The sequence below is a fragment of the Heterocephalus glaber genome, unplaced genomic scaffold (assembly GCF_053883595.1).
Source record: "Heterocephalus glaber isolate CG9 unplaced genomic scaffold, H.glaber_assembly_v1.0 deba00001532, whole genome shotgun sequence".
In the NCBI taxonomy this organism is placed as follows: Eukaryota; Metazoa; Chordata; class Mammalia; order Rodentia; family Bathyergidae; genus Heterocephalus; species Heterocephalus glaber.
Genome location: NW_028258330.1, coordinates 13,703,210 through 13,719,837, shown reverse-complemented (window position 1 = coordinate 13,719,837; position 16,628 = coordinate 13,703,210). Strand labels below are relative to the sequence as shown.

Genomic DNA, 16,628 nt, shown 5'->3' with positions numbered 1-16,628 from the left:
ACTACCCGTGGTTTCAGGCCACTGCTAGGGGGCTGAGCACATAGGCCCTATGGAAAAGGGGAAACTGCTCCAGTAGAGAGAGTTCTCACATGTCTTTAACTCAGCTTTGCTAAATGCTAACAACCCCCAAACCACAGTAGAATGATCAGACTGGGAAATTGACATCAGAACAATATTTTTTCATTGTATGGCAGTGGTTTTTCAGCTTTCACCATTTTCCCCCTACTGTCCCCTCTCTCCTCTGGGATCTACTCTAGAACTGCACCATGCATTCATTTTCTTCTCATTCTTCTTCAGCCTCTCCCTGACTTTCATGACTTTTTCACTTTGAAAGAATACTGCTCATTTATTTTGTTGAATGTCTCTCCATTCGGTTTATCTGGTAGTTTCTCACGAGTAAAGGGAGGTTGTGTGTGTGTGACAAGCTCATCCTGGAGGCCATGATACTTCCTTCTCAGCCCATGATGCCGGGAGAAGGTACTATGTCTCACCAAGGGCGATGCTGGTCTGGAACATTTGGCTAAGGTGATCTCTGACCATTTTTGGATTATAATGTTAGCTGCTTTCCCATTATGATTAGTACCTTGGGGAAGATGCTGTGAGACCATGCATACATTTTATTTATCTGAGAAATTTCTTTGTCTTCTTCAGTGAATTTTCTCTGACTTTTAATCTCCTTTCTTGAATCCATGCTGGTATCTTCTAGCCTCTCACAGAGAAAAAAGTAGAAAACAATGATTTTTTTTCTACCTACTTTTTATTTTTGACATTCACTCAAGATAACAGGACTGATTAAGTTTGTTACAATTTCTGGTCCCAAAGACCGAACCTTATGACATGAAAATAGTGTAGTTTACTTGAGGAGTAAAGGGTAGGTAATTACGTGCACCTGCCCTGATATCAGGCTTCAAAATTTTAAGGATGCTTTTATTCTTATTACAGTTATATTTTCTAGAGAAACACAAATCAGGTACTAACTGTGGAACAACATTACTATGCAGAGTCTACCTTTTGTTTTCCCAGTGATTTCACTGTATATCTCAGAAGCAAATTCATGGCCTGTTACTTTGAAAAGTTTTTGATATGCATTTTGAGTCAGGCAAAGCTGACCAACTCATCTCAAGGGTCACATGACCATATTGGGGTTAAATATAAGTTTGAGGGAGCTATGACTCCTCTAGACTTCTGAGCACCTCAGCAACTTAGATTGATTTTAAGTTACTTTCTTATTTTCAGTGAAATTTTAGACCAAAATGTTGAAAAGTAAGTAGAGACCCTAACATCTTTAAGGAACAAAAGTTTGACAATTTTATAGTACTTCCCAAGAATAAATTCATTTTTATTCAAAAGTCATCTTTTCAAAAATTAGTTTACTTATTCTTGTGCATGGCTGTATTGAAATTTTCTTTCCATATTTTTAAATCAGAATCTTTGTTTAGGAGATTTCAGACTCAAGCAACATATAGTGTTTTCGTTGAAAAAAAGATACTCATTTTCAACATCAGTAAGTCAATGATACTGCCTCTAGAAACCAAAGAATGGATGAAATATATATTTACTCATTATTATTTTTTATATTCAAAGGTAAAGTGGTGTCAGCATAACATTTATTATAAGTTGTTCCTGGTCAATTTGCCCGCTAGGCAGCCTATTGAGCAGCCTTGGTGGCCTCTCAACAAGTAAAGTCCTATTTCACAGTAGTGTAGGTGTTATTGGAAAAGTTCATCATCACATTTCTCCCCGGACATTTACTGCCAATTCAGCACCACTTCAGAGCTTTTTGTACTGAGCATTTTCCATATACTTGACACAGTAGACATCTCAACAACACAATAAAAGTTAACTTCCAAATCAGACATCAGATAAGTTCCTCCCGAGAGCCACAGCTGAAGAGTTTCCCACTGTGACTGAACACAGTATTAAAATGGATCAGACTCTATCTACTACAGCGAAGTGGCTAAAATGTACTGAACTAAATCTTTCAAAATTTCTTAAGTGGGATCTATTTCTAAAAGAAGCACAGACCACCTTTGATGTAAAGTATTTCCATTTAGGACTTTCTGACTTTAGAGTGGTGCAGAAGTAACATGGATTCTGTAGAAACTGTACTTCAAATTTTGAATTTGTATCTTTTCCTGGGCTTGTTAAACTCTCTAGCAATGCTGGGCAGTGGCTCCCAGTCAGCCAGAGCACCATGAGGGGAAACAGCTGATCCTCTACAGAGCACTACATTGCTAAGCCTGGATGTATTAGGCTAGGTGGATTTGATGCGTTTTTGACTTAGCAGTATTTTCAACTTATAATGTGTTCATCGGCCATGATACCATTGTAAGTTAAGAAGCACCTGTAATAGGTTTCTGTACCCGTCCTACTCACATGAAAGGAATGATTGAGATGGCAAAAAGGAGCCTCCTGCACGTGCTCTACAGCTGTGGCCTAATGAGAGGATAACTATGTCTCTCATGTGTTTTCTGCTGCTCAGTGTCTTTAAAAGACAGGGAGAGGATGAACCGGGGAGAGGGACAAGGTAAAGTTAGGAAAATTCAAACTACATAAATTGATTTTGCATAGACATCAAATAATAAGGTGATACAAAAGGGCGGTTTTTGACCTTGATTTTTAATGATATAGAAATTCTTTGTTTATGCCAATAGTTAAGACTATTGAATAAGACCTATCATTTCATTTACTGTGAAGTAACATATTCAGTTCCAGCCATCAAAAAGATTTAGTTTGATGAGAGACTTTGCACTTCTAGTGTAATGCCTCTCTCAGGGGAATGCTAAATTAATACTGTAATGAAGCATTCTGACTTGGAGTGTACATGCTGAAGACAGACGCTGAGGACCTGTCCTTGTTTAAGCAGTGATATGGAAAGGAAAACATAATCACTGAAATGAGTGCTGATGCTTTCTGGGCAATTACCTAGCATATATTTCCTATTCACAATAGATTCAGAAGGAGAAATTACTCTATGATGCCAAGAAATGCTATTTTCTTCCTCATTGGCATGTTTAAAAGACAAAAGTCTGGCTTTACAACCAAAATGAAAAAATTAGAAACTCACTTCAGAGCTGAAGACCTATTTTCCAGTTTTCATTCCCAATAATATTTTATTGAATAAATGAAAAATAGCTTGAAGAAAAAGAGGAACCAAAATGGAAACTCTGACAACAGACCCGTAACAATGAAATAATTGTTGGGTCTGAAGTTCCTCTTTGTGTAGTGGTTGAATTGAGTAATCATGATCAGATAATATTTTGCAAAGTATGAATCTATTACTAGAAAAACTCATGCTGCCCAATGAGCCAGGCATCCCACATTTGATGAATATATTGTTTTCGTCAGAAAGCTTTGTCACAAAGGTTCAAGGGAATTGGAAGATATCTAATTTCTGATATGCATTGTAATTTTCTATTTTCAGGGGAAGCAATTGTCTTGAAATGAAAAAAGAAACAGAAATTAAAATTCAGACACTGACATCAGATCACAAATCTAAGGTAAGAAAAATGCCCATTTTTTTTTTTGCTTAAATTCTTTATTGGTACATTTTAGGTATACAATACATTTACATTTATCATTGGGTGTTTATACCTGTACATGATGTATCTTGGTTCTTATTTTTTCCCCATCTCCTATGTGCCCTTCACACCCTCCCACCCTTCCCTATTTACATAGACTTTCTTTCCATTTTTTTCTTTTCTCATAATTTTTCCTTTCCCTTCTTTCCTTTCCCCTTCCCCTTCCCCTCCCACTTCCCCTACCCCTTTGGACTTTTTCTTCCTATTTCAAATTATCAATTATTCATTTTAGTCATTTTAATCCTTATTTACACTTTCAGTTTCTCACACTAGAGAAACTATTTGGTATTTACACATGTGTCCTATTTATTTCAGTTAAGAGTATGGCCTCAATATGCATCCATTTAGCAATAAATGTCTCTAGTTTCTCATTCTTTATGGTGAGTAGTACTCCATTTTATTAAAAAACCACATCTTCTTTATCCAGTTTCCAGTCGATGGGCACTTGGGCTGTTTCCAAGCTTTAGCTATTACGAACTGTGCCTCTATAAACATGAGTCCACATATGTCTCTGTGGTATGAGTCTTTAATTCTTTTGGGAAGATACCCAGCAGGGGAATAGCTGGGTCAAATGGAACCTCTACCCCTAGTTCTTTGAGGTATCTCCATACTGATTTCCACAGTGGTTGCACCAGTCTGCACTCCCACCAAAAATGGAGAAGGGTTCCTCTTTCCACAAAGCCCCACCAGCATTTGTTATTGGTTGATTTCTTGATAGCAGCCATTCTTTCTGAGGTGAGGTGGAATCTCAGTGTTGTTTTCATGTACATCTCTCCAATGACCAGTGATGTTGAACATTTTTTCGTATATTTATTTTCTGCTTTTACTTCTTTGTCTGAGAAATGTCTGTTCATTTCAGATGCCCATTTTTGAGTTGGGTCTTTGAATTTGGGGGGTCTGATTTTTTCAGTTCTTTATATATTCTAGATAGTAGTCCTCTGAGGTACAGCTGCTAAAAAATTTTTCCCACATTGTAGGTTGTCTCTTACCTCTGTTGGTGGTATCTCATGCAGTGCAGAAGCTTTGTAATAAGTTGATATCCCAGTTGTTGATTCTTTGCGCTAGTTCTCATGCTACTGAGGTTTTGTTCATAGTCGTTTCCAATGCCAGTGTCTTCAAGAATTCTACCTAACTTATATTCCAGCAAGTTCAGAGTTTCTGTCTTAATATTTAGATCTTTAATCCACTTTGATCTTAGTTTAGTGCATGGTGATAGATATGGGTCTAGTTTTAATCTTTGGCAGGTTGAAATCCAGTTTTTCCAACACCGTTTATTAAATAGGCTATCTTTCCTCCAATGAGGGTGGTTGGCTCCTTTGTCAAAGATGAGGTGGCTGAGTGTGTCTGGAGTTGTTTCTTCATCTTCTGATCTATTCCACTGATCCTCGGGTCTGTTTCTTTGCCAGTACCATGCTGTTTTTATCGCAGTAGCTTTGTAGTACAGTTTCAAGTTGGGGATTGTGATACCCCCAGCCATGTCTCTGTTGCCTAGAATTGCTTTTGCTATTCTAGGCCTCTTCTTGTTCCACATAAATTTTTGGATGTTTTCTCTAGTTCTGTGAAGTATATTATTGCAATTTCAGTCAGCATTGCATTAAATCTATATAACAGTTTTGGAAGTATGGCCATTTTCACTATATTGGTTCTTCCTACCCAGGAACAAGGGACGTCTTTCTATTTTCTTATATCCTTGTCAATCTCTTTATTCAGTGTAGAGATCTTTTGCTTCTTTTATTAGATTGATTCCTAGATATTTCATTTTTTTGTATGCTATTGTAAAAGGAATTATTTCCCTAATTTCCCTCTCAGTGAGTCTGTTATTTGTGTATAAGAAGGCTATTGTTTTTTGAGTGTTGACTTTGTGTCCAGCTACTCTACTGAATCTGTCAATTAAGTCTAGGAGTCTTTTGGCAGAGTTTTTTGGGTCTTCTGTGTAAAGTATCATATTGTCAGCCAATAATGACAGTTTAACTTCTTCCTTTCCTATCTTTATTCCTTTTGTTTCTTTCTCTTTTCTAATTGCTGTGGCTAATGTTTTCAGAACTATATTGAACAGGAGTGGTGATAGTGGGGATCCCTGTCTTGTTCCTGATTTTAGCTTGAAAGTTTTCAGTTTTTGACCATTTAGTATGATGTTGACTGTTGGTTTTTCATAGATAGATTGAGATAATCAGATTGAGATAAAGACCTTGTATTCCAATTTTCTGTAGACTTTTTATCATGAATGGGTGTTGGATTTTGTTGAATGCTTTTTCTGCATCTATTGAGAAGACCATAAGTTTTTTGTCCTTGACTCTGTTAACATAGTGTATTACATTTATTGATTTATGGATGTTGAGCCATCCTTGCATCCCTCGGATAAATCCGACTTGGTCAGGGTGTATGATCTTCTTGATGACCCTCTGTCTTTTGTTTGCCAGTATCTTGTTGAGGATTTTTGCATGTATGTTCATGAGGGAGGTTGGCCTGTAGTTCTCTTTTCTGGTTGAGTCTTTCCCTGGTTTTGGAATCAAAGTAACACTTGCTTCCAGAAATGAATTTGGAAGCCTTGCTTCCTTTTCAATTTCCTTGATGAATTTAAAGAGTAGTGGCAATAGTTCTTCTTTAAATGTCTTGTAAAATTCAGCATTGAAGCCATCAGGACCTGGGCTTTTCTTTGTTGGTAAATTTTTTATTACATTTTCAATTTCCCTCATTGTAATTGGGGTGTTTAGAATTCCTATATCTTCTTTATTTAGCTTTGGAAAATGCCCATTTTTATAGCAGTGACCTGCAGAAGACAACTTTGTAGTCTTTTGGAGGAGCACCTGGTGTTAATCAGAAATAAGATAGCTTGGGGCTTGTCTGGGAGGACAGGGGACCTGGGTTCATGTTTGCCTGCAGATTAACCGGCTTTGAAAAGAGCCACTTCATGGATAATCTCTTTTGTTTATGAAAATATGCTGACTATATTTATGCTGTTCAACTCCAAGACATCAAGTGAAACAATAAATGAAGAGAAACAGAGGAAATACTGTGTAAAATACTGAATATATATCCTTATAGAAGTAAAAAATATGCATAAGACAGAAAACTATCTGTCTTGGGGTTTGAGTCCCTGTTTGATACTTACTCCATCTTAACTTTTCTTGGGAAGTTTGGGATAAGAAAAACTGAAAGCCAACATTCTAAGAGAGACTAATTAGTTGAATTTCCCCTAAGATGGGAGAAAATAAGAACCTCGAAGGCCATAATTAAGATTGTGGCCATTTGAGGACCTAAATGCTAGAACCTAAGGAAGAACACAAAGAGTTCTTACAATAATAGTAGATTTAAAAGAAAATGATTAAAGAAAGCTGTAAATCTGAGCATTTGGTTAAACAAGCTGGCTTTCATTTGTCCATATACAGCAGTTACATTGGACACAATGGCCTGACTGTGTGCACAAACCAGCCACGCTGTTCAGATAGAGTCATCCTTGGTGCACTGTGGCCTCATCTAGCATGCACTGTTTAGAGGCAACAAGCCATGTGTCCTTGAAAGCTGTTCCCCATGCTCCTCTTCTCTGGAATACTTAGTCAACATGCCATGATTGTTAGACGCTTTCCCTAAACAGAAAACAACAAACCTTGGCAACAGTGTCAGTTTGCTTTTATTGCATAATGGTATTAAAGTTTAGTCCCTTAAAACAACTATTATTTATTAGGTCACAGTTCAGTAGTTCAAAACATTTGAGACGGTTCTTCTGGTTTTTCTGGGCTCACTCATGTGCCACAGTCACTTGTATATCTGGTGGGTGACTGGCTGCTGGTTGTCTTTCCTTACATGATGAGGCCACCAGCACAGGCTCAGTCACAGGATACCAAGCATAGCAAAGGGGTAAGCACTTTACAGCTTACATTTCATTTGCCATTGTCTTGTTGGCTAAAGGAAACCACAAGTTCAGACATATTCAAGGAGGTGGAGAAATAGATTCTAATTGCTGACAAGAGTACTATGTGCAAAACCACATTGCAAAGTACATAGATATGGAAAGGCAAAGATTTTCTACACGGAGTCTATAGGGATGATGCAGTAAGTCAGAGTCCAGGAATAAAGAGTGCACAATTCTCTTTTGACCTTTGGGCTGACTGAAATGAAGGTGGAAGAGTATGAGGCGATAAAGAGAATTCTGATAAAGGAAGAATTGATAAAGGATCCATGATCCAAACAAATCAGAGTTTGAACACGTAAGGCAGTAAAATAATGGGTCATGATTAAATATTTAGAGCTGAAGTGATTGATTTATTTTAATAATTAATGATTTTCTGATCCCATTGATTTATACATTTTTTTATAGCTTATAGGCATCCACTCTTGGCCAAACAAATGCATTTCAGGGTGGGATCTGAAGTATGTGAATAATATTGTGTTTCACTTCATACCTAACCCAAGAAGATTCCAGGTGACTTCATCCATTTTCCCCCAAACAGGTCAAAGAGATTGTGGCACAGCACACAAAGGAATGGTCAGAAATGATCAACACCCACAGTGCTGAGGAGCAAGAAATCCGAGACCTGCACCTTAACCAGCAGTGTGAGTTGCTGAAGAAGCTACTGATCAATGCTCATGAGCAGCAAACCCAGCAGCTGAAACTGTCCCATGACAGGTAGGAGTAAACTCCTAGTTTTCACAAAGGATGCATATGTGTGTGACTGTGTGTGCATATATACACATGCATACCAAGGTAGTAAGTGAAATCAACCTGACATAATATGCAGCTCTTATCTATATCATATCACACAGTTGATATGAACAAGGGGAACTATAAGAAATAGCCTCTGCCCCATCCGAGGGTTTACAAGGGGTGGCAAGATACTACTCACATGAAAAGTTAAATCAAATTACAAGAAGCATGTGATACTAAGAAATGTCACAGACACCAAGGAACATCCTACCCAATGGAGCGCTGTCTCTTCTAAGTGGTCCTGGAGGCTGTGCAGAAAGGTAGTGCTAGAACTGCACTTTGGAAAGTGATCTGGGGCCTCTTAGGAAGAGAAGATACAGAGAAAGAAGAGATCAACCCGTAGAGCTTCTAGACTGATTCTGATCGCCCAATGACAAGCTGTGGAGGGGATCTCCTTCCCCCTTTCTTTTGTTTATTAGGACTTTGATGAATTTTAGGAAGACAAACCTGATTGAGAAACAGCAGCAAAGTATCAGTTTATTTGACCAGTCCCCACTACTGCAGAGTAAACATTGCTCTGGAATTACTGCAGAGTAGGAATTGGACTCCCCTGAGTAGAGAGTGTTTACATCAATGACGTTCTTTATCACAGTGTGGCTGCAGCTTGCTTGCTTCTTACTCAGCACCTCTCATGTGCCACAGTTATGGTGCACTGATATACACTGAAGAATAGAAAACAGAAGCATTGTACAAGTAAGCCAAAAAACTTTTTTAGAATGCCTAGAGATAGAAGTTCTTTTCTTTTTTCCATTAGAGATGTTGTTGATCCAATATGCAAAAAGAAAATAACCCTACTCATTATTCTGCATTTGACTGTTAGCTGCAATACCAGATTTTAGGTATCTGTAGCAATTCAAAGACACTTCAGCACAAGGCATCTTTCTAATAATTATTTTATTAGAAAAGCTCCAGATGGTAGGCATTGTCTGAAAGAAATATAGTAAAGTAATACTTGCAATACTGAGGAAGTCATTTGAAGAAACCATAAACTAGGTACAAATTTATGTAAAAAAACAAATCCATGCCAGGAACATCTTTCAAAACAACAGCAGTGTTTCAGTCTTTCCTCAAGTACCTGGTTGTTTCCCTCTTGCCACCACAGCTGTTGTTCTTGGTTAAAATCCTGGCTTTCTTAACATGTGTCAGCAACATTTGGTCATTAATAGATGTTTGTTGAACAAAATGAATGGATGAGTGAATAAACAACTGAACAAATGAATGAAGAAGTGATCAGTTTACTAAAACTCACAGAAAAAAATTTGGGAGCAATTTCTTGGGGTCCAGAGTTTCCAGAGTTCCTATACGTCTTTCTGCTGCTGTGCGCTAAGGTTGCTGATTGAGGCAGTCTTCACTTTGGCACTGTCCATCTGTTTGACGCAAAGCAAACCTCTGTATGTAGGTCCGGGAGCTCCTTGCTGCTAGATTCCAGGGAGAGCTTCCAGAAATCGCTATAGGTTCCAGGAAACACTTGTTTCTAATCACATTCATTTTAGTATTCTAAGATGTATCTATGTATTGTGCACATACATTATTTAAATATATGCAAGCCATGCATGAGCTTGAACTCACACACAGAGGCTTTCGTTGCCTATAAACGTGAGTTTTTGCAATTTCCTCTGCTTACTTGAAGCCATGTTGTCCCTTTCATCCCCATGATCTGTCACCAGCAGGAAGGTTAACACCCTCTTTCTTTTTCAGCCCATCTGGTCACAAATACTGTGGGGCACAGCCTGAAATGCTTGTGTTTTACAGAAAAAATGTCTCTTCATATGACACCATTGCCACTTCACCACTAGGTGGCCCACTGATACTCAGGGACCCATATCCACATGAGCTACGTTCATTCCTTCCTTTTCCAAAATGCAAAATAATTCAATGAGCTCAATAATGGCTTGGGAGTGGGGGTGAACCTAATCTGACTGCTACACATAGAATTGGTGTTTTGGATGTTTTTCATCAGTTAAATACACATCACATAAAATGTACCACTGTGATCATTTTTAAGTGTATGGCATTAGATACATACATATTGTCATGTAGCCACCCCTGCCACCCACTTCCAGGATATTTTCATCAGTTTCAAGTGAAACTCTAAACCTATGAAACACTAACTCCATCCATATCCCATTTGTTTATTTCTAATACATAGGGAAAGCAAGGAAATGCGAGCCCACCAGGCTAAGATTTCTATGGAAAATAGCAAAGCTATCAGCCAAGATAAGTCTATCAAGAATAAAGCAGAACGGGAAAGGTAAGGTTTAGCATGCTCATTGCATGAATTTGTCATTGATTTGAAGACATGGTCTCAGTGACATTGATTTATGTGTGGACACGTGTCATACCTGAGATATAAAACACTTGTGAAGTTTGACTAAAGATTCTGCTATTATAACTGCTATGGAGATATATTATTATTGCTTTAAAGTTCTCTGAAGTCTCTAAATTTGAAAGTCTTTAAAGTTCTGATTGTTTACTACCACCGGCAAAATAAATTTGCATTCAATGTATATATGCTTGTTTACAAACAAAAATAATAACTTCATACAATAATCAATGTAATTCTAAAATAGTCTTTTGTCCTATTGGGTCATCCTGCAAGCATTGCCCCTGCTCAGGTATAAGCACATTCTGGATAGTACTGTACCTTTCTACAGCAGGAGAACAGCCTTTGCCCCTTGATTAGCCTCGAGAAGCCCTTGATACCAAGGATCTTCTTAAATACTGTTTTCTTGGTTTGTCCTTGTGTCAGTTGGGTTTTTCTGGAAAGAGAAACCAAGGCAGAATTCCAGATGTTTGTGACTTAATGAAGCTCTTCAGTGAAGAAGCCTGGGGAAGCCGGGTGCAGGCAGGGCAGGCTCTGAGTGAAGCTGTGGTTTCAGTCGGGGTCCCTCTGTGGTCCAGTTCCAAAATCTAGCATATACTGGGCATGATCAAAAACTACAGTAAGTGTTTAAGAAAATTTTATTATAGTTAAAGACATATTCCTCCCCCTCAGAATACCCCCTCTCTCCTCAAACACACTTATTCCATCCTTGCCATTTTCTGAAGCAGTTGTGTAAGTATTCTTTTCTATCTTTAATTTTTGAAAAAGTAAAAAAAAAAATGCTAAAATAGAAGAAAAAGCAATAGAGAACATCCACAAAACCAAAAGTTTGCTATCTGAAAAAAGTTAACAAACTTAGTAAGTTTTCAGCAAGACTGATCAACAAGAAAAAGAGAAAGCAGAAATTACCAGTATTAGGATTAAAAAAGAGAAGTTACTCAGAGACAATAAATATTTATTTGAACAAGGCTATTACAAACAATACTAAAAAATAAATTTGAAAACTTAGAGTGGAGAATTACCTAAAAAGAAAAATACCCTAAACTAATTGAAAATGAAGAAAACCTGAACAGATTTACTACTGTTACCCAAGTTCAGTGAGTTGTAGATCCATTTAGTCATGAGACCCACTCCACTCACTGGTAATCAGAGAGTTGCAAGTTAAAACAACAGCACAACACTACTGACAAGACCAATGGATTGACAAGAATGTCAATGTCTAGTGGGTCCAGGATTGGGCACAGACATGCGAGAAGTGTAACGCCAGACACTGCCAGATTGAAGTGCAAATTAGGACAACTACTTTGGAGTAAAGATGAAGCTGTCCATATCCTACCAACTGGCAAGTCTAGAGTCTTGCCTACATACACCAGAAGATATGTACTAATTTCACTTACTTATTCAACAGACATTTACTGTGCTGAGTACTACAGGGCCCTTTGCACCAGATCATTGTGGTATTGTTTGGAAATAACCTGCTTTTCATTAATGGTAGCTGAAAAATAATTTAGTCTGTTCATCAATAGAAAAAATCTTTACAGGAGATAAAATAATGGAATAGTTTGAAACAGATACAACTATGAAACTAAATGATGAGTTATAAAAAGAAATTCTCAATATATTAATATTTGGGTAAATTTTGAAAACACACAAAGCAATATTGGTGCATCAGCATTACTTGGTCACTTGGTAGAAATGCAGAATTCCAGGGCCACTGGGTCAAACTCAGAAGGATCTTAAGGGTGGATCCAGCAGTCTATTTGGATAGCAGCTCCAAGTGATTCCTATGCACAGGAAAGTGTGAGAAGCACTTGCGCATATCACATATGGACAAATTAAGAAAAAGAGTAATCCTATCCAGATAACTAGAGTAAAACAGGTTCTTAGTGATATAATATTAATTCCATTCAATATCATGCCAACTGTCATTTATCTTCTTTGTTTTTAGGCGAGTCAGGGAGTTAAACAGCAGTAACACCAAAAAGTTTCTAGAAGAAAGAAAGAGAGTAAGTATTTTCTCAATTTCTTGGTACTTTTCTTTGAAAAAACTATAAACCATAGACTATGCTTAGATAGCAACCTCTAGCTAATTTGCTTAATTTCATATTTTTCTGTGCACTAAACATTCCAACTTCTCTGCTCCCTAAAAAGTAAAGTAATTGCTTGCCAAAATCTTTGAAGTAATTATATGACACCATATTTATAGAAAATGAAACCAATTATTTCCTAAGATTTTAGCAGGAAAGATCTTTTCAATAAGAGTAGTAAGTTTAAGCTCTCCCAGGTTTCAGTCTATTTTTCTTTCTTTTTTCAAAAATTATTTCCCTCACTTATAAACTTATGAACTGTTCCTCATCCATAAGTTTTAAGATTACAACCCCAAAAGTTGATAAGAATTCAGAATTCTTTTTTTCATTTCTTTTATTCTTTTCTTTTAGCTCGCAGTGAAGCAGTCCAAAGAAATGGATCAGTTGAAAAAAGTCCAACTTGAACACCTTGAATTCCTAGAGAAACAGAATGAGCAGGTATTGTGCCTAAAATACATAAAAAGTTATGGGCACCTAGCAGCTTCAGCGTGTACATGCTGTGGCCACAGGGACCCTTCTGCTAAAGCCAGGAGTCTGCATAGTGTAATGGGAAAGTGTCAAGAGGAACTTACTATAGATTTTACTGTATTTTCTCCATTTCATCTAAAAAAAACCCAGAAAGCAGTTTTTTTGGAAGAGGAAAGTGGCTGTGGGAAAAAGAGAAGTTTAATATATTAGAGGATTCCATGAGTGACATTGCTAAAAGTAAATAGACAAGAAAATGGGGATTACAAATCATGTCTCCATTTGCATCTAGAGTTTTATAATTTGTAACCTACAGGCAAGTGATATTATATTTATTTATTATTTATTTATTTGGTACCGGGGATTGAACTTGGGTCCTTGCACTTGAGAGGCAAGCAGCAGAACCACTGAGCTAAATCCCTGGCCCAAGTGATAATTATATTTAAAAGCAAATACGAGAAACCATTTATTTTCAACTTCTGTCTAAAAATGAAGTTATAAAACCTTCCTAGTGCTCACACTTGGGATCTAATGATGCCTTCATAACTTTACAAACCACCCAACATGAGTGGACACCATTCTTTTGGGGATGAACCATGTCTTATGGGACACTATTCTCCCAGTGAAGCAAAACAGTAAATTAAAAAGTACAAATAAAGTGTTATGTATACTCCAACTGTTTCATTAGTTATCAATGCCAAGATAACTGTATTTTTACCTTGATTGTAGTACAGGTAGGCCACAGCTCAGCAGCTTTCCACCATGCCAATCCAACCTGGCGGCAACTCTTCTAGCTGATAAGACAAACTGACATTCAGTGAAGGTTTTTAAATTCATTCTTCTCAGGGAAAATTTCACACTTGAAGTATAGTTCATTTGAAAGTTATTCTTTCTAGATAATTTCCTTCAATTTAGAGACTACAAAGATGTTCTCTTAAAGTGTATGCACTACACTGTTGTTCTCTATTTCCTCGCTTCTACCAGACAATCCTATTTAAGATATTTTTAATATAAAATTTTAATTTTAATTTAATTTTAATTTAAAATATCTTTTAAGGTTTTTTTTAGAGTAAATGACTCCCATTGAAGAGTATTTGACTAGGCATGCCATTCAAAAAGTCCCTTAAAGAAATTGATAGCAAGCCATAATTTACTGATTTATTCATTTAGTTTTTGGATTGCAACTGGGTAACAAATCCAACTTCTACTTTCAAAGATCCTTTGGAGAGAAGTTTTATTCATCTGCATACTTCTGAGTTATTTTTCACATTTCCTTTTCAATGAAGTGTGTCTAGTCGTGAATTGTGCACTAATCCCCAAGGAGGACAGAGGTGTTTATTGTCCTTTAAGACTAATTCATTTGACCCAGTTATAGATACACCATGCTCTGGTACAAGCCATGTTTTTTCTCTTAAAGTGCTTGCCAGAAAGTGTTCCTGGAGACACATGGGACTTGATTAAGTCTAAAGCCACCATCTCTAAAGTTTTAGAGCCTACTTCAGTAATTCAGGGAGAGGTGCCTTTGACAAGGCTTATTTTAAAATCCTCCTTAGAGGAACGGCACAATGAAAGGTAAGGTACAGTTGTTTTAACTATCTAAATTAAGAAACTAAGAAATTATGGTGTCGCTTAGCAACAAGTTTGACTAAAGAAGGTAAAGGTGCTAAAAATTACTCATCACTGCAATAGTGGTGTAGATCAGAGGTAGAGAATACAGTTTTCTAGTGTTGCTAGTTTCAGAACCTAAGTACATAATAAAGAAATTGTTTTGAGCTTTTATAATAATATATAGATAATCCAACCATATTAGTGTTCCTGCATTAAAATACTGCATTAGTGATAGTTGTATTGATTGGAGCATACTGGGAAGAGTCTAACTTTTTTTTCCTAAAATTCATATAATGCCTTTTAAGATGTCATAAATAATGTCTCCCACCCACAGCTGATACTTTGAATCATAGAAGCTTAGGAAAACACAGAACATGAAAAAGCTGCAGACTTGAAGATTTAATTAGATTCAAGGAAAAGGAATTCAAAATATCTTATCGATGCTCTCCGCAGTATAGAATTGGGACTTGAATTTTTGTGTTAAGCTTTGCATTATAAATATTGACCTATCCTATAGCTGACTCGATCCCAGGTCTTTTTAGTGTGTGTGTGTGTGTGTGTGTGTGTGCGCATGTGTGTGCGCGCTTTAATTTAAAGATCAAGAAGCTCTCAATTCTGTATGGTAAAGCACTGTCCTGGGCACAATGCAGAAGATGCAGGGACCTCATTTCTTCCTTCACAAAAGGCAAGGTCTGAAACTATGTAGTGAGGCTCCCTTCATCACCAAATGAACATGTCATTAGCAAAAACAGTTCCCTGTCTCCAGACAAGTCCAAACTTGTAGGACAATTTCTCAAACCATTGTTTAGCCCCAAGACTTTTTTTTTTCTGTTTTTAGTCCAAAGGTAAATTAATATGAACACTTCTCATGTTTCCCTTTGTGGTTTTTTTATTGCTTCCCTGTGACATTTTTACTATATGTTCTTGCAGCTGACACCCATCAACCCCTAAGTAAAGCACAGATGAATCTACTTAATCACTAGACCAATGTTGAAGGCATGTGTTGAAGGGAGAAACAAACCAACCAGTTATATGGTCCTGATTCAGGATCCTAACCTTGTATGCCCCTGCCTTAGCCACTTTCTGGCCTTGCCTACTTAGTCAGCCAGTTATTCACTTAAAACTCCAAAGGCTAGGGGTTTTTTCCCCTGCTCAGGATTTCCCATCGACCGCCTAGCCACAATGTCTCATCCATCTTGACATGTGCATTTCGAACATTAACGACTCCATGACTGTCACACTCAAGTCTTAAAATTGATTTTTGTCATCAATCCTATCATTTAATAAAGTGGGAAAAAAGGCTGGGTGAAAGGTCAGTTCTCCACTTCCTGCCACAGAAGAGAGGCGCAGTCTGGGCTAATAGGCATCGATTGTTTGTTTTGTTCTTTTTTTTTTTCTGTTGATATCAACTGGGAAAAGTGTGTCACTAATAGGTGTGTACATGTTTTATTCTTAGCCTTTTGCTTTTCTGTATATGGTTTTGCATTCATTTCTCAAACTCACTTCAATATTCATTTATTTTCTTTGTTTTATATGTATGACTCAATTTTGACATTACTATTTTTGTACAAACAGCTTTTGAAATCCTGTCATGCAGTGTCCCAAACGCAAGGTAGGACTGAAACTCTGATAAGCAAAATATTGCTTTCCTTCTCAACTACCTTAGTATTTTCTGTGTGATCTCCATGTACGATTCACATCTGGTCATAACTAATATCTGAAGGGTTTGGACTTAAAAAGCTTCACTATGTCATGCTTGGATTTCTGATGTAACATTTAATCTGAAATGCCCAAAATCTTTAGAAAATTCTTTCTGAAAGTGCTTCAGCCAGCATTTCCAATTGCAAACCTGGGAAACA

General features: G+C 37.1%; 1 protein-coding gene across 30 annotated transcripts in view; it reads left to right on the top strand.

Annotated features, from left to right (window-relative positions):
* Plcb4 (phospholipase C beta 4) overlaps positions 1-16,628 on the top strand; it is a 384,134-nt gene that overhangs the window by 364,114 nt on the left and 3,392 nt on the right. For 24 of the 30 annotated variants that reach the window (XM_087188652.1, XM_087188650.1, XM_087188651.1 and 21 more), the window contains 6 exons: positions 3,425-3,500; positions 8,033-8,208; positions 10,436-10,537; positions 12,558-12,615; positions 13,048-13,134; positions 16,345-16,381. In XM_087188652.1, coding sequence (XP_087044778.1) covers positions 3,425-3,500; positions 8,033-8,208; positions 10,436-10,537; positions 12,558-12,615; positions 13,048-13,134; positions 16,345-16,381 — 536 coding nt within the window. The remainder of the gene's footprint in view (positions 1-3,424; positions 3,501-8,032; positions 8,209-10,435; positions 10,538-12,557; positions 12,616-13,047; positions 13,135-16,344; positions 16,382-16,628) is intronic. The other 6 variants (XM_087188653.1, XM_021255053.2, XM_021255051.2 and 3 more) reach the window with 1 other exon arrangement.